The sequence below is a fragment of the Pelobates fuscus genome, chromosome 7 (assembly GCF_036172605.1).
Source record: "Pelobates fuscus isolate aPelFus1 chromosome 7, aPelFus1.pri, whole genome shotgun sequence".
Lineage (NCBI taxonomy): Eukaryota > Metazoa > Chordata > Amphibia > Anura > Pelobatidae > Pelobates > Pelobates fuscus.
The window spans coordinates 3,271,945-3,290,659 of record NC_086323.1 but is presented as its reverse complement, the minus strand read 5'-3'; the positions used below and the strand labels follow the sequence as shown (position 1 = coordinate 3,290,659).

The window sequence follows — 18,715 nt, the reverse complement described above, 5'->3', positions numbered from 1 at the left end:
TCTAGGTAAGCAATGTCTACTGCACCACCCTGATCTATAATTTTAGTTACCCAATCAAAAAAATCAATAAGATTAGTTTGGCATGATCTCCCTGAAGTAAACCCATGTTGTCTCTGATCTTGAAATCCATGTGTTTTTAGATGTTCAACAATCCTATCCTTTAACATGGTTTCCATCACTTTCCCCACTACTGAAGTAAGGCTTACTGGCCTATAGTTGCCCGACTCCTCCCTATTACCTTTCTTGTGAATGGGCACAACATTCGCTAACTTCCAATCTTCTGGGATTACTCCTGTTAACAATGATTGGTTAAATAAATCTGTTAATGGTTTTGCTAGTACACCACTAAGCTCTTTTAATAGCTTTGGGTGTATTCCATCAGGTCCCATTGACTTATTTGTCTTTACTTTTGACAGTTGAAATAGAACCTCTTCCTCTGTAAACTCACGTGTAATAAATGACTCATTTATCCTTTTTTTTAACAGAGGTCCCTTTCCTTCATTTTCAGCTGTAAATACTGAACAAAAATATTCATTGAGGCAGTCAGCTAGACCTTTATCCTCATCTACATACCTTCCTTCTTTTGTTTTTAATCTAACTAATCCTTGTTTTACTTTTCTTTTCTCATTTATGTATCTAAAAAAAGTTTTGTCCCCCTTTTTTACTGACTGTGCTATTTTCTCTTCTGTGTGTGATTTGGAAGCTCTTATAACTTGCTTAGCCTCTTTCTGCCTAATCTTATAGGTCGTTCTGTCTTCCTCACTCTGCTTTTTTTTATAATTACTAAATGCTAACTTTTTGTTTTTTACTATTTTGGCCACATCTGCGGAGTACCACAGTGGTTTCTTGAATTTTTTGCTTTTACTGACAAGCCTAATGCCATTTTCTGTTGCCTTCAGTAGTGCAGCTGTTAAATAATCCCATTTATTTTGGACTCCATTTAAATTGCTCCAGTCTGATAATGACTCCTTTACACATATTCTAATTTTAGAAAAGTCTGTTTTTCTAAAGTCTAAAACTTTTGTTTTTGTGTGGTGTGACTCAGTCACTGTTCTTATATTAAACCACACTGACTGATGATCACTGGATCCTAAACTTTCACCTACAGTAATATCTGATACCAAATCTCCATTTGTTAACACTAAATCTAGTATGGCCTCTTTACGAGTTGGCTCCTCAACGACTTGTTTTAGAGACAATCCCAGTAGGGAGTTTAGAATATGTGTGCTTCTGGCACAAGTAGCTATTTTTGTTTTCCAATTCACATCAGGAAGATTAAAGTCACCCATGGTGATAACTTCCCCCTTCATTGTCATTTTAGCTATTTCTTCAACTAGTAGATTATCTAACTCTTCAATTTGTCCTGGGGGCCTATAAATCACACCTACACGAACTACTGTGTGATTACCAAATTCTAACGTAACCCAAATGGACTCTATGTTCGTCTCACTAACCTTTATTAGGCTAGATTTTATGCTATCCTTCACATACAGGGCCACCCCTCCCCCTTTCTTGCCTTCCCTGTCTTTTCTATATAAAGAGTACCCTGGTATTGCTATGTCCCAGTCATTTTTTTCATTATACCATGTCTCAGTAACAGCGACTAAATCTACACTATCATTTGCCATTATTGCCACAAGTTCATGGATCTTATTCCCTAAACTGCGAGCATTTGTAAACATGACTCTAAGCTTATCATTTTTTAACACACTTGCTACAGGCACCTTCTGTCCTTGTTTTGGGGGACAATTGGATTGATGTTTTATCACCCTTTTGCCCCCCCATCCTAGTTTAAATACATCTTAGCAAAACCTCTGAACTGCTCACTGAGAACATTTGTTCCCTTTTGAGAAAGATGCAAACCATCTTTTTTGTACAGTTTATTTCCGTTCCAAACAGAGCTACCATGAGCAATAAAGCCAAATCCTTGCTCCCGACACCATTCACCAAGCCACAAGTTAAAGTCCCTAATACGCATCCGCCTGTCATTCTGAGTGTTATGCACAGGCAGAACTTCAGAGAATGACAGTGTGGAAGCAACCTGCCGTATATCATTGGCAAAAACACTAAAAACTTCCTTAACCTCTGAAACCTCATTGCAAGCCAAGTCATTTGTCCCTAAATGGACAAGTACATCCAATTCCCCTTCCTGCTTTGCTTGCTTAACAATATTACAGATACGTCTCCTGTCTCTGTGAGCAGTAGCTCCGGGAAGACACCTCACAAGACCACCATTGTCCATCTCCACACCTCTTATGATGGAATCCCCCAACAACAACTGCTTTCTATTCGGCCTCATCATAGTCTTCAAGCCTCTCTGCACAACACCACTAGCCTCAGTGCCTCTCTCCACAACACCACTAGCCTCAGTGCCTCTCTGCACAACACCACTAGCCTCAGTGCCTCTCTGCACAACACCACTAGCCTCAGTGCCTCTCTCCAAGACACCACTAGCCTCAGTGCCTCTCTCCAGGACACCACTACACTCTGAAAGTGCAGAAAATGAATTATGTAGAACAACAGACTGTGCAATATGCCTTTTATCCACAACTCTAAGTCGACCAGATCCTACAGTAATCCATCTGCCATTCCTAGTATGTCTCTGTGGCAGTGGCTTTGCAGCAGTTCCAGCCTGAGTTTGTTTACCAGATAATTTACAAATCTCAGATTTCAAAAATACAATCTCCTGCCGCAAGATAGAGAACTGTCTACAGATTAGACAACAACTAAACCTCCAAAAAGTGGAACGCGAAACAAATGAATAGCAACTATTACACTGAACTAAGTCTGCCATTCCAATGAGATCAATTATTTAAATCAAACGAATCTTAACTTTTTATTTATCCTCCTGAATACCTCAGATTACCTCCAGTTTATCTCCAGAATATCTCCAACCACAGACACTTAGAAGCAACACTCTCCAGAATATCTCCAACCACAGACACTTAGAAGCAACACTCTCCAGAATATCTCCAACCACAGACACTTAGAAGCAACACTCTCCAGAATATCTCCAACCACAGACACTTAGAAGCAACGCTTAGATGAAGCAACCAAGCTATATATTAAAAAAGGTTCTGAGCTGGAAAGCCATGCTGGCAGGGGTTTTAAAAGATACTTTACTAACTTTTGAACCCCTGGTCTGATTCATGCCATTTTTTTTATATGTTATTCCCCTGAATGTGGATATGTATTTTTATGTGAATGTAATGTATGGTTTTAGAGTTATGAAAGTTGGGTAGAAAGTATGTTTTAACTGTATGTGTAATTGAGTTTCCTCTCAGGATAAGGGGAGGGAATATGTGGGATGTAACTGATGTGTGAGTGGTTGTTTTATACCTCCCTGTGGGCGGACCTGTATTTGTAACAACTGCAATAAAAACCAGGCTGGGTGTGCCAGCACCTCAGATTCTGCTTGACCCTCAAACCGATGTGTCGTCTCGTTTTTGGGGGAATTGGATTGTATGCTGACTGCCAGGAGTGTAAGCGGATTGTATGCTTTTCCTGTTCGGCTGATTCCAGGGTTCGTGTGTTTCCAGTTCGGGAGTTGGTGAATTCGTACAGTTTGCAGTTCGGAAGTTGGTGTTTGCAGTAGCTGCTGGTCTATGCAAAAGGGGATTATCGCCTAAACGGTTTTTATCCTCTTGTAAGTGAAACGGTCCGTTACAGCTATCATATCCAGATTCAGCGATGCGCTATAATATCCAGATTCAGCGATTTGCTATAATATCAGCTACAGTGGTGTAACTATAGCACTTGCAGCTGAGACTAGGCCCCTTGTTCCAGAGGACCCTGTCGACCCCCGCGACCGGTGGGCAGGCATAACATCAGGGCACGTAGGTGCTGGGTGTGCACAGCACTCCCCTCCTGCCAGTCACTGCTTGTAGCGAGGACGCTACAGAGCAGGTGTAGTAGTGGACCGGGAAGAGACACATGGAGGGGCAAGGGGGGGGGGGAATGAGACACATGGAGGGGCTGGGGGGAGAATGAGTCACATGGAGGGGCTGGGGGGGGGGAATGAGACACATGGAGGGGCTGGGGGGGAGAATGTGACTCATGGAGGGGCTTGGGGGGAGAATGTGACTCATGGAGGGGCTTGTGGGGGAGAATGAGACACATGGAGGGCTGAGGAAAGGAGGGAATGAGACACATGGTTGGCTGAGGAAAGGAGGGAATGAGACACATGGGGAGGGAGGATGAGACTCATGGAGGTGCTGGGGGGGGGCAGCATTCAGCGATGCATTAGATCCAGATTGAAAGATGTGCTGTTAAATTAAGACTCAGCGATGCTTTAGACCTATATTGGAAGGTGTGCTGTTAAATCCGGTCTCAGCAATGTTTTAAATCCAGATTTTTGCTGTTTATTAGCTCATTTTTTGGATCATTAGATTTTGCTTGTGTTTATTTTTGAGAATTTTATCTTTGTATTTATTCTGTTGTTTTTTTTTCAACATATAAACAGATTATGATCTCTGTAATATGGGGGTTTAGGGGAAGGATATGGAAATGGAGGTGCAGGGGAAGGCTATGGAGGTGCAGGGGAAGGATATGGGGGTGTAGGAAGAGGATATGGGGGTGATTTGTGATGTTTAGAAAGACAGGGGTTTAGAAAGAAGCAGCAAGGCAAGTGGGATGTCTACCTACCATCCAGTCAGCTAAACAAATAGCCAGATATTCCCATCATGAAAGGTCTCAATCCAGCCTTAGAGTGAAGAAACAAAGAGAACCATATATTTACTGACTTTAGGGAAACCAATAAAGTAATTCTAGCAGAAAGCAGAAACTGCAGAGACCATCAATGGAAAGGGAGATGGATTTTAAACACCTTGGTGGCCTCCTGTTATCTGCCCGGTAATGATGGGGAATGTTTGAATACCGATCCATGGATACTAAATCTGTTTTCTTGGTTCCATTAGATAACCTTAGATAACCGAGCCCACAGCGGGAGGATCAAGATAACTCTGGATAACGATGCTGGAATACAGGAGTGCAGAGAATGGCACATGTCCGGCTCCGGTGAGTCTATTCTGGTTTCAGGAGTTTTTGTCTTTTGTCAGCAATTCTCCAAATGTGAAATGATTAAAAACTCTTGCTCTGCTCACACTTACCATGATACAAATCACATATTTCAACATCGCCACTGGGGTAAAGATTTGACCGACCGCACACGTGGCGTCTGCCCAAATTAGCTCCAGAGAAATAGTGGTAGCGGTCGGTCACTTTCAGGAGTTCCATACGAACAAACTGTCGAACGGTTCCCCTTGCTCATAAGTCTTTGTAGTTAACGGGCAAGGGGGTGGACTGTGTTCGGTAGATTGTAACTGCCGAACTGGGGAAATGTATTTGTGTTCGGGAAACTATATACCACGAACTAGGAGGAATATGTCTTGCGAACAGAAGGGAAAAAGGTGAGTTTGTCACAATGTATATGGCCCATAGTCGGTGAGCAGGAGGCCAGCTTCCACACTCCTCCAGGAGAAGCGTTTGTCACACCAGAGATTACTAAAAATAACAGGTAGAATTACAGCAGCTGCCGCTCGGCCTATAACTCCTGCTAGTCTTGTGCAGACCAGGTATACCCCAATTTTGCGGGATATGTGGGCCCTCAGATTGCACGGATGTGCTCTGTATGCTGCGTGGATAAGTGCTTGTCCACGCAGTACAGGGAGAGACGTAATATATAGAGAGGACATTATCGCTGTAATGTTTTCTTATACTGTGCCTGGTTTAACTTGTGCTTTTTATCTCCATACAGTCCAAAAGAACACGCATTATATGATGATTTTCGACGCCACAGTTATATTTATCTGTATATCTTCTGTGACGCTGTGTGTACGTTCCGTAATTAATGGGGTTCAGCTCCAGGCGGTGAGTCTTACATTTAGCATTAATTTAGAGTCCAGTATTATACACTGCGCATCTTTTCCCACTAATAACGTCATCCACCTACCTCACCGGAAAAGTAAAGGAGCATCCTAAGTTTTCAGACAAAAATGTGAATTAACAAACCTTGACATAAATAACTTTAAATTTAAATGTATTTTTCTTCACTTCTGTGTCCGGTCCACACAATGCCTGGCTTAGCTGCAGCTCAATGAAGTGGTCTGGGTGCCAGGTCCCCCTAGTTTTAACCCTGCAGCTGAAAACATAGCAGTTTCAGAGAACACTGCTCACGGAGTCCAGTGTCAAATCAGATTCCCAGTTTCCCATTGAGTAATGCTTTCCTATGGGCGGGCTTGAATGCGCGCGTGCCTTTGGCCGCGCATGCGCATTCGTCTCAACACAGGAGCTGACGCTGGCAGGGGAGGAGAGGTCAACAGCACCGAGGGAGCCCGGCGCTAGTTTAAGGTAAGTGGCTGAAGGGGTTTTAACCCCTTCAGCGCTGAGGGAGGGGGGCACTCCAAGAGCCTATAGTGCCAGGAAAGCTGGTTTGTTTGCCTAGCACTAATGGATCCCTTTAAGGACTTTTCAGCTTTGTTGAGATTTTTCCCTCTCCGCACATGCTTGCTCTCACGTGGCTTCGTTTTAGTTGATGCTATAATCTTATTTACAAAATCAATTCAACGACAATTCTCAGCATAAAAGACAGGCAGTACTAAATTGTTATTAAAGGAAGACTATAGGGTCAGGAACACAAACATGTATTCTTGACCCTATAGTGTTAAATCTACCATCTAGCCCCCACTCCCCCCGGCTCTCACTTGCCCCCTAAATATAGTAAAATCTTACCTTTATTTCAGTCTGCAGCTGCTGGCTCTGCCCCTGATCCGCCTCCTTAAAATTCTAGTTAGTATTTGCCACGGAAGCTCCCGTGCCACAGCCTGCTAGAGAGGCATAACAGCTAGCCCACAGACAATGGGCCTGGTCACAGACTTTAAAATGATATATAGGATATGGGGTGTAGCAGGCTGGCCGGTTTTGGGTCATAAACAACAGTAACCGTTCTTTCTTCAAAGATAAGGAAAGCTTTATTTAGCAAGCCTGCCCCAATTGAGCCACAGCAAAACATTAAACCAAAATAATCTCTTACTCCACACTGGAGACTAACTAACTTAGAGTACCCTTTCTATGCTACTGGGCAGCTAAGCTGACCCCAGTAGTTTAACAAATAAAAATAAAGGCTTGCAAAATACCTCTTTGTTCCCACACAGTTTCAGCAGTCTTTTTGACTCTCTGTCTCTCTGTCTCTCTGTCTCTCTGTCTCTCTGTCTCTCTGTCTCCGCCCCAGCTCTTCACAGGAGAGACTGATTTCCCTTTGCATAGGGTTTATGTAGCTCCCTAATTGATGTACTAGACTAGAGCAACCTGATTTTTAACCCCCGCTAGTCAGGGAACACTGAGAGTGCCATACTGGGGGTAATATAACAGTGTCCCCTCACACTGCCACAGGGGTTACATTGTGTTACTGTTATTATGTAAAATGTTGAGCTGGATGAAAGCTATTGTGTTAATTGTATTATGTAAACGCTATTGTGCTATGTGTCTTGGTGTCAAGCAGGAAATTAATTAATCATGTCTTGACCCAATTATGTCCCAGACACCAAGACATTTGGCAAATGAGAGAGTTAGTTTATACTGGAACCAGACTTCCAGGCCACTTATGTGTGACTTCTCACACCTTACAGAGTAGCTCTGCTGGGGTCCCAGCTTCAAAGAGGAATTTAGGTTGTAAGCTCTGACCTCCCATACAATTACATGATTTTGCTATTTCATGACGAAAAGTGATGATTTTATGAAAGACACGGAGGCGAGTATTGCTTAACCTTTTCTTTACTGTCCACCAATAGCAAAGAATATAAACAGTAAGAAAAATGGTAACTGTAACGGAACCGCTGGCACCCCGACCGGGTACCCTCCGCTGACGGATGCTCCTAGTGCTTTCCGAGGTCTCCAAGCACTCCACCAGACACCATAACCACTGTAGACTCCCACGAACCGCCGCAGCTTGGTTGGGGTCTCGCCACGCTACCCACTCTGGACCCAAGACCAGGGACTAGCTTCCAGTAAATGGACCTCTCCGAATTCCAGAGAGCAGGAACAGGAACAAGCTCTTAGCAGAGCTCAGCGATAATACCCTGGGGAGTATAGTGATTATAGCAATCCCCAGAGTGTAGTTCTCCAATCCCCCAAACATGAGCCGAAACTTCATGAAGGTACAAGATGATCTGAGGTGCTAGCACACCCAGTCTGCTTTTATTTCCATCTTACACATAAAAGACCGCCCACAGGGGCGGGGTAAAACAGCCAATAGCATAACGGTTACAACCCACAAGTTCCCTCCCCTCAGATAACCAGTTAACATAATTATTACAGCCAGGGAAAATACAGTTTTTATACATGTGCTATAACTTGAAAACCCTACATCCAATATTCATAACAATTACATATTTGAACTCAGCACACTTCAAACATAAACCCTTCCAAAAATCAGCCAAATCCCTCCAGTGGATCAAAAGTTAGCTGGAAGTCCTTTATGACCGACCGCAAGCACAATTTCCTGCCCAAAACAGTTCCATAGATTTGGGCTGTGCGGTCGGTCAATTTCATGCGAAAAAACGACTAAGTCCCATTTCGAACGGGACTTAGTCTCTGGAGCTGCAAGTTCAGTATGGGAGAAGGTAAGGGTCAGCGGTGTTCGGCAGAATGTGTAGCCGATTTTAGTTCCACAGAATCTTTAGCATACACCGCTGACCGCATTCGAGGAAACCAAGATGGCCGCCGCCACGTGCAATTGACCGGCAGTAACCTCACAGCCTGGGAGGTAAATTGCCTGCACACTTTAGCTTCTGGGTGGTCTGCCTGTGTGGTACTTGGTTCAGTAAGCCCTATTTACTGAACCAAGTGGGGGAAAGCCAGGAACAAGTTATTTTACCGGTCTGGGGACATAGTCTTAAAGGGGCATTGTTCAGCAAAGTCACAATATGTCCCCAGACGGTTCTTAAAGGGCCAGCAGCAGTACAATAAAATACCATTCACTGTACTTAAAGGGCCAGCAGTTGCACAATAAAATACAATATGCCCCAAATAATCCATGGGCCATAGTCAGCAGGTAGGAGGCGGGCAAACAGGTTTCTCCAATGCCCCGTGGCGAGGTTGGTTTCGTCACATTTCTCCCCTTTTCCAAACAGACTAACAGGGTACCTGACCTCTTGCCGGTCAGTGCCCTTGTTAGTCCAGCAGCCCACCCACAAAACAGGAACAGCAGTACAGCCCACCCACAATAAAGGGTGATTACACCTGAGTAAGGAAAAAACTTGTCCAGGTCCAGATGCCTCACCATGGCTGTGTGGGGGACTGGTAGGCTGTTTTGGTGGGTTGCTGAGTGGGCAGAGGCCAGCGGTACTCTGCCCTGGTGCCAGCACTACCACGGGAGTAGTCTGGTTGGAGCCTGGTTGCTGGAGACCGACTGTCTCCCCTTTAGCTGCGCAGCTCTGCTGTTGGAGACCGATTGTCTCCCCTTTAGATACATAGTTCCGCTGTTGGAGGGGGAGACCGACTGTCTCCCCTTTGGCTAAGCAGCCTTGTTGCTGGAGGACAGGACTGACTGTCCTTACACCCTGTGCTGTAGGTGCAGAGACCACGGTCCCATCTGCACAGTTGTGGGGCTTACAGTCTCCCCCTGGTACACTAAGCTGTCGCTGGGGAGAGGGGGTAACAGGCTCCTCTCCCGATAGAACACTCTGCCGCTGGGGAATGGAGACTGGGCTCCCAATTCCCTGCACATTAATGATCTGCCGCTGGGGAGGAAGGACGGCACCTTCTGCTCCCTGGGGTACACACTGCCGCTGGGGAGGAAGGACGGCACCTTCAGCTCCATGGGGTACACACTGCCGCTGGGGAGGAAGGAGGGCACCTTCAGCTCCCTGGGACACACACTGCCGCTGGGGAGGAAGGACGACACCTTCTGCTCCCTGGGATACACACTGCCGCTGGGGAGGAAGGACGACACCTTCTGCTCCCTGGGATACACACTGCCGCTGGGGAGGAAGGACGACACCTTCTGCTCCCTGGGATACACCCTGCCGCTGGGGAGGAAGGTCGGCACCTTCTGCTCCCTGGGGTACACACTGCCGCTGGAGAGGAAGGACGACACCTTCTGCTCTCTGGGACTCACACTGCCGCTGGGGAGGAAGGACGGCACCTTCTGCTCCCTGGGGTACACACTGCCGCTGGGGAGGAAGGACGACACCTTCTGCTCCCTGGGACACACACTGCCGCTGGGGAGGAAGGACGGCACCTTCTGCTCCCTGGGGTACACACTGCCGCTGGAGAGGAAGGACGACACCTTCTGCTCTCTGGGACTCACACTGCCGCTGGGGAGGAAGGACGGCACCTTCTGCTCCCTGGGGTACACACTGCCGCTGGAGAGGAAGGACGACACCTTCTGCTCTCTGGGACTCACACTGACGCTGTGGCTTGGGTGTCCCCCACCCGGCTCGTTCGGCTTGGTATTGCAGATCCTCGGCCACATGAGCCTCAAGTATCCGGACAACGCTGTCCGGGACATCCGTGCTAAAACACGCCAGTCGCCATCGCATTTCCCGAAGGAACGCCTGCTCGTAGGTGAGCGCTGCCCAGGTGCTAACTCTCTCCATTCTGTTGTGAACAGGGCTGCTGTACAAATACGAACGTTGCCCTCAATTGTAACTCCAAATGAACTGTGTCTCTGAGCTGCTTTACCTCGCACTAGGACGCCATCCCACCGCTGCCACCACTGTCACGGAACCGCTGGCACCCCGACCGGGTACCCTCCGCTGACGGATGCTCCTAGTGCTTTCCGAGGTCTCCAAGCACTCCACCAGACACCATAACCACTGTAGACTCCCACGAACCGCCGCAGCTTGGTTGGGGTCTCGCCACGCTACCCACTCTGGACCCAAGACCAGGGACTAGCTTCCAGTAAATGGACCTCTCCGAATTCCAGAGAGCAGGAACAGGAACAAGCTCTTAGCAGAGCTCAGCGATAATACCCTGGGGAGTATAGTGATTATAGCAATCCCCAGAGTGTAGTTCTCCAATCCCCCAAACATGAGCCGAAACTTCATGAAGGTACAAGATGATCTGAGGTGCTAGCACACCCAGTCTGCTTTTATTTCCATCTTACACATAAAAGACCGCCCACAGGGGCGGGGTAAAACAGCCAATAGCATAACGGTTACAACCCACAAGTTCCCTCCCCTCAGATAACCAGTTAACATAATTATTACAGCCAGGGAAAATACAGTTTTTATACATGTGCTATAACTTTAAAACCCTACATCCAATATTCATAACAATTACATATTTGAACTCAGCACACTTCAAACATAAACCCTTCCAAAAATCAGCCAAATCCCTCCAGTGGATCAAAAGTTAGCTGGAAGTCCTTTATGACCGACCGCAAGCACAATTTCCTGCCCAAAACAGTTCCATAGATTTGGGCTGTGCGGTCGGTCAATTTCATGCGAAAAAACGACTAAGTCCCATTTCGAACGGGACTTAGTCTCTGGAGCTGCAAGTTCAGTATGGGAGAAGGTAAGGGTCAGCGGTGTTCGGCAGAATGTGTAGCCGATTTTAGTTCCACAGAATCTTTAGCATACACCGCTGACCGCATTCGAGGAAACCAAGATGGCCGCCGCCACGTGCAATTGACCGGCAGTAACCTCACAGCCTGGGAGGTAAATTGCCTGCACACTTTAGCTTCTGGGTGGTCTGCCTGTGTGGTACTTGGTTCAGTAAGCCCTATTTACTGAACCAAGTGGGGGAAAGCCAGGAACAAGTTATTTTACCGGTCTGGGGACATAGTCTTAAAGGGGCATTGTTCAGCAAAGTCACAATATGTCCCCAGACGGTTCTTAAAGGGCCAGCAGCAGTACAATAAAATACCATTCACTGTACTTAAAGGGCCAGCAGTTGCACAATAAAATACAATATGCCCCAAATAATCCATGGGCCATAGTCAGCAGGTAGGAGGCGGGCAAACAGGTTTCTCCAATGCCCCGTGGCGAGGTTGGTTTCGTCACAGTAACCATAGTGATCGACCACTCCCATCCCAAGTCCCAGTATAATAGTCAGCACCTCCCCACATATTTCCTCTTTCTTTGGAGATGCGACACAATAACAACTTTAAACAGGAACCGATGAATCAGTTCTACAATAGCAGAACCACCGTCCAGAAATCCAGCCGGACTCCAACCAGGAACCATAAATGAACTGGGACCAATCCATCATACAACAGAACCGCCAACAGTGAGGATCCCATCACAGAACAATCCATAGACATCCAGCAGGCGAGTTGAAGCCTTGTGGGAAGCAGTGAGGACCCTGTGAAATAGAATCAACCTGTGAAAACATAAAAAACAGGAGCCCGATGGTTAAATCGGTATTTGAACCAAAGTGCGCATGCCAAGACACATCATATTAATAGATGGAAGAACACAGTGCCCACATAGCAAGAAAAACCACTTTACAAAACATAAAACATAGTCAGGTCACATGAGCATTAATGGTAAAATAAACACAGAGCGCATCGCTAATACCTACCACCCCCTGGAATCCTACATGAGAGAGAAAATCAACAGGGAGGGAGAATCATGTGAAATAAACGTAGAAGGGTGGGACAATACTCACCTCTGTGTCTTTCATAAAATCATGACTTTTCCTCATGAAATAGGGGAAATCATGTAATTTTATGTCAAGACAAGAATAGCCATCTTAGTGCGTCTGGAGATGTTAAATGTCACCCCGTCCGGAGTGAAAGACCTAGCATCAGGGGCACGAACATCTGAAACCTGTTTGGAGAGGGCCTGGGAAGACCGCCTGGATTGAGGATGCAAGTAGTCGAATGATCCGTGCCAGATGGTGTAGAGGTAACTGGAGGCGCGCTAGAGCGCGGTGTAATTCCTTGCAGATGGTCCAAATCTTGGACGGGGAAGGGCTGAGTGATTCCTCTTATGAGTTTACGGTGAACCTGAGGAACTCCATGCGTTGTGAAGGAGACAGGCAGGATTTCTCCCAGTTGAGGAGGAATCCCAGGCGAGAGAGGAGGTTCTTCATCCATTGCAGATGCCTCAGGAGGACCGAACGTTGTCCAAGTAGACTATTAGCCGAACTCCTCGACTGCGCAACCAAGCCATGTCTGGGCGCATCAATTTTGTGAAGCACCAAGAAGCCGACGAGAATCCAAAGGGAAGGCACGTAAAGCGCCAGGCGTCGCCTTTCCAGAGAAAGCGTAATATGTACTTGGACCAAGTGTGGAAAAAATGATCCCCTACACAAATATTGGAAAAAACACAAGGTAGATGCAAGCTTACCGTAAAAGCGTCTGGAACCCTCTGAAACCTTGAATCACTAGGACCTTCCACAAGAAGGGAAGAAGGGGGACTGGTTTCTTGTTTCATAGTAGGGTGTTTGCTGGGTGTAGGAGCCTCATCCCGAACCACGGGAGTGGTAGTTGGAACGGCCGGACAGACGACCCCTGAATCTGCCGGCCCTGGTAGAGACCAGCCCTTGAAATACCCTCTTCACGGTGGATTGGGCTTTGTCCAGGGCTGTAAAAGCTCCCACAAAACGACCCAGGTCCTTTATAAAGGAGTCCCTAAAAAACAGGCCCTGGGCGTCCTTGCCCGCCTCGGTGAGGGCGAGGTTGGCCAACTTTGGCTCTATTTTAAAGAGAATGGCTTTACGCCGTTCTATGGACAGGGAGGTGTTAACACTGCCCGCTATGCAGATAGCTCTCTCCACCCAGCCACTGAGTTCTTCCGGGTCAATCCGCCTGTTCTCGGCTCTGGCAACTTCAGCCAGGTCAAATAATTTAGCTAAGGGACCAAATATGTCCGGATGTTTGTCCTGGCATGATTTAAGTGCCGAATCCAGACCCTTGCGAGGATTCCATCCCAATTTGGAGATGAATTGGGTCATTTTAGGATCGACTATCAGGGTCTCACATACCTTGCTAGGCACCAAGGGCCATGGGCATTCCAACCTGAGTTTGTTTTGTGCCGCCTTACTGAGGGGGCACCATACTCAATTTTTGAGTTAATGGGCCACATGGTCTGCCGGGAGCCATTCAGCCGACCTCGGATGATGGAGAGCATCCGGGTCGAACATGGGTTCCCTATATGGATCCATGAGTGTGGAGCCCACAGTTGCGGGGGAGTAACTGCGAGCAGGGACAAAAGGATCAGTGCTCTGCTCGCACATTACATTGTCAGAGTCACTCACGGACTCAGCGCCTCCTCACTAGACCCGATTTCTGAATCGGAGTCGCTCTCACGTTGTGCTCTAGCACATTTCCACTGCCGCACCCGTTCTGCCTGGCGCGGAAAGTCTCTTTTGCGTGACATGGGCATGCCGTCATGGGTGGTCACAGGTACACCCGTCATATGGGTTCTGGAGGCAGAGGGGTTTAAATGTTTGGCTTTAGCGGTAGCCTTTTTAGGTGCGTCCCCTGAAAGGTCTGAGACAGGATGCATTATGCGCGTCGGTGTGGCCAAAATTTCTGCGCCAGTAGGCATGGGAGTAAAGCCTGAGAGATGATCTGGGAGAGGGCAGAGGACAAAGAGCCCATAGCTGTCATAACGGCGTCAGTGACTGAGCGCTGTAGCACCAGAGACTGAGCCTCATCAGGCAGAGACATAGGGTTCACTGTAGATGAAGGGGAATTAGAACTGGAAGAGGGGTTCACCAAGCCCTGGGGCATGTTCATCTCACCAGGGGAAGGGGGCAGGCAGGCACTTTAGGTTTGGGCATATGTAACGGAACACCTGGCACCCCGACGGGGTACCTTCCGTTGACGGATGCTCCTAGTGTTTTCCTAGGGCTCCAAGCACTCCACTAGACACCATAACTACTGCAGACCCCACGAACCGCCGCAGCTTGGTTGGGGTTTCGCCGTCTTACACCCACTTTGGACCCAAGACCAGGGTCCAGCTTCCAGTAGGCAGACCTCTCCTAAATCCAGAGAGCAGGAACAGGAACAAGCTCTTACAAGAGCTTACTCTGGGGAGTATAGTGATTATAGCAATCCCCAGAGTGTAGGTAGTTCTCCAATCCCCCAAACATGAGCCGAAACTCCATGAAGGGTAGAACAAGTCTCTTTAATGCAAGCCAGCAATTTATACAATTCCTTAGGCCAGAGGCACACCCCCTGGGCCTGATGGAACACAGGCACAGAAACCAATCAGAACAATACAACAATGTCTGACCCTCCCACATACAGCACACAAGCCCTCCCCTCTGCCTCTGATACAATTAACCAAGACGATGGACTAACTCAATTAACTCTAAACAAAAAAAAGAAAACATACATTTTTTACAAACCCCAAAAAGTACCCCAAAATACATGTCCCCACAAAGTCACATCCCCTGATAGCCCCGATCTGGGTGAACAACATATCCAAAAATCACCCAGATCGGTTCAGAAATTTCCTGGAAGTCTTACTTTTGCCCCACCGTGCACATGGTCCCATGCCCAAAACAGTTCCATACACTCAACGGCAAAACACTCATGGACAATTTAAGCTGGCTGCCGCCATATATTTGAATCTGTTCCAGTTAAAAGTCCAAGGGCAGAAACAGTGCCTTTAAAATCCAATATGCCCAAATAGTGTTTTTAAAGGGCAATATATCCCAGGGGCCATGGTCACAGGGCAAGTGGTTGGCAAGCACGACTCTCCAAATCCTAGTGATGAAGGTGCTTTCATCACAGCATAGTATACTGTGAGATTCCCCAGCAAAATATATGGACTGAACAAATAATCTAAACAAAATAAAACAGTACAGGCTAGAAGAAGTTAATCACCCCAGACTAGATATTTAATGGAGAGGGTAGAGATAGGGGAGCTCACCAGGGCCCAGACCGGCAGACAGGAAAAGACACGAGGTAGAGCACACAAGCAGAAGACAGGAGGTCAGAAAATGGCCGCCGCCAGTCTCGCGAGATTCGCGGAAAAAAAACCTGTGAATGTGTCCAATTCATGAATCGAAAATTTGTGTAAAAAAACGACAAATTCGTGGGAACAAAGAAACGAATGGTAAGGATAAAGGAAACAGACAAACGAAAACCCATTTGCGGCAAAATAGTCGAACGTGGCAGACAGACGAATGGTACTATATGCCGGTCAAATTAACGCACAGCATAGATTTGTGATGAATTTAGCTGAACGGGCTTGATTCATACACGAAAACAGCCGAACAGAGGTGGTGAAACAGGCGCAAAAAGGCGCCAAACAGACAAGGAGAAGGGGGGAGAGAGCCAAAAGGCAGAGATAAGGAGATAAAAAAGGAAAAAAGATAAGGGCAACAAACGAAAGCTCAAGGGAGAGGGGTACAAAGAATAGTTCCCCAAGGAAGGACTGGAACCCTGGGCTTAAAGGTAAGCATAGACATATTATAAGAGAACAATATAAGTAATAAACAGGAGGAAAAAAAAATCAGTTTTTACTATAAGAATAATAAAGCAATAATAATGTTTTTAATAATAAGAACAATAAATAATAAAAATAATCAATAGTTAATCAATTATAGGTAAGAGTACATTTGTAATGTACTTATCTTTGTGCGGAGCAGCAAAGAAAGAGGTAATATGTGGGGTTACCATTTTTTCTTACTGTTTGTATTCAGGGGTCAAGTCCTGGAGAAAAAAGTGTGGGAACTCACCCATGATTCCAATCCCCCCCTTAAAAAAATTACACTCCTATGCATATAGTGCAGTGCAGGGTGTGTATAATGAATGTAGTGTGTTTGTAGTGAGTGCAGAATGTGTATAATGAATTTAGTGTTTGTAGTGAGTGCAGAGTGTGTATAGTGAATGTAGTGTGTTTGTAGTGAGTGCAGAGTGTGTATAATGAATGTAGTGTGTTTGTAGTGAGTGCAGAGTGTGTAAAATTGAGTGTTTGTAGTGAGTGCAGAGTGTGTATAATGAATTTAGTGTGTTTGTAGTGAGTGCAGAGTGTGTATAATGAATTTAGTGTTTGAAGTGAGTGCAGAGTGTGTATAATGAATTTAGCGTTTGTAGTGAGTGCAGAGTGTGCATAGTGAATGTAGTTTGTTTGTAGTGAGTGCAGAGTGTGTATAATGAATTGAGTGTTTGTAGTGAGTGCAGAGTGTGTATAATGAATTTAGTGTGTTTGTAGTGAGTGCAGAGTGTGTATAATGAATGTAGTGTGTTTGTAGTCAGTGCAGAGTGTGTATAATGAATGCAGTGTGTTTGTAGTGAGTGCAGTGTGTATAATGAATGCAGTGTGTGTAGTGTGTTTGTAGTGAATGCAGCGTATAGTGAATGTAGTGTGTATAGTGAATGTAGTGTGTTTGTAGTGAGTGCAGAGTGTGTATAATGAATGCAGTGTGTGTAGTGAATGTATTGTGTTTGTAGTGAATGCAGAGTATGTATAATGAATGCAGAGTGTGTATAGTGAATGTAGTGTGTTTGTAATGAGTGCAGAGTGTGTATAATGAATGTAGTGTGTTTGTAGTAAGTGCAGATTGTGTATAATGAATGTAGTGTGTTTGTAGTAAGTGCAGATTGTGTATAATGTGTGTGTGTGTGTGTGCTGGATGATGTGTGTGTGTGTGTGTGTGCTGGATGATGTGTGTGTTGGATGATGTGTGTGTGTGTTGGATGATGTGTGTGTGTGTTGGATGATGTGTGTGTGTGTGTGTGTGTGTTGGATGATGTGTGTGTGCGTGTGTGTGTGCTGGATGATGTGTGTGTTGGATGATGTGTGTGTGTGTGTGTGTTGGATGATGTGTGTGTGTGCTGGATGATGTGTGTGTGTGCTGGATGATGTGTGTGTGTGTGTGCTGGATGATGTGTGTATGCTAGATGATGTATGTGTGTGTGTTGGATGGTGAATGTGTGTGTGTTGGATGGTGTGTGTGTGTGTGTGTGCTGGACGGTGTGTGTGTGTGTGTTGATGTGGATGATGTGTGTGTGTGTTGGATGGTGTGTGTGTGTGCTGGATGATGTGTGTGTGTGTGCTGGATGATGTGTGTGTGCTAGATGATGTGTGTGTTGGATGGTGTATGTGTGTGTGTTGGATGGTGTGTGTGTGTGTGTGTGTGTGTGCTGGATGGTGTGTGTGTGTGTTGATGTGGATGATGTGTGTGTGTGTGTGTTGGATGGTGTGTGTGTGTGTGCTGGATGATGTGTGTGTGTGTGTGTGTGTGCTGGATGATGTGTGTGTTGGATGATGTGTGTGTGTGTGTGTGCTAGATGATGTGTGTGCTAGATGATGTGTGTGTGTGTGTTGGATGGTGTGTGTGTGTACTGGATGTTGTGTGTGTGTGTGTGTGTTGGATGGTGTGTGCTGGATGATGTGTGTGTGTGCTGGATGATGTGAGTGTGTGTGCTAGTTGATGTGTGTGTGCTAGATGATGTGTGTGTGTGTTGGATGGTGTGTGTGTGTGCTGGATGGTGTGTGTGTGTGTTGGATGGTGTGTGTGTGTTGGATGGTGTGTGTGTTTGGTGTGTGTGTGCGCTGGATGATGTGAGTGTGTGTGCTGGATGATGTGTGTGTGTGTGTTGGATGGTGTGTGTGTGTGTGTGCTGGATGGTGTGTGTGTGTGTGTGTTGGATGGTGTGTGTGTGTTGGATGGTGTGTGTGTGTTGGATGGTGTGTGTGTGTGTGTGTGTGTGCTGGATGATGTGTGTGTGTGTGTGTGTGCTGGATGATGTGTCTGTGAAGCATTTTTTTTTTATCTTTATGTGTTTTTATTTTTTTTATTTTATTCCCCC

At 46.2% G+C, this 18,715-nt stretch overlaps 1 protein-coding gene across 1 annotated transcript in view; it reads left to right on the top strand.

Moving 5' to 3' along the window:
* Positions 1 to 18,715, top strand: part of MCOLN3 (mucolipin TRP cation channel 3) — a 132,782-nt gene that overhangs the window by 75,409 nt on the left and 38,658 nt on the right. The window contains exons 8-9 of the mRNA XM_063427637.1: positions 4,917 to 5,016; positions 5,756 to 5,868. Of these exons, the coding sequence (XP_063283707.1) occupies positions 4,917 to 5,016; positions 5,756 to 5,868 (213 nt within the window). The remainder of the gene's footprint in view (positions 1 to 4,916; positions 5,017 to 5,755; positions 5,869 to 18,715) is intronic.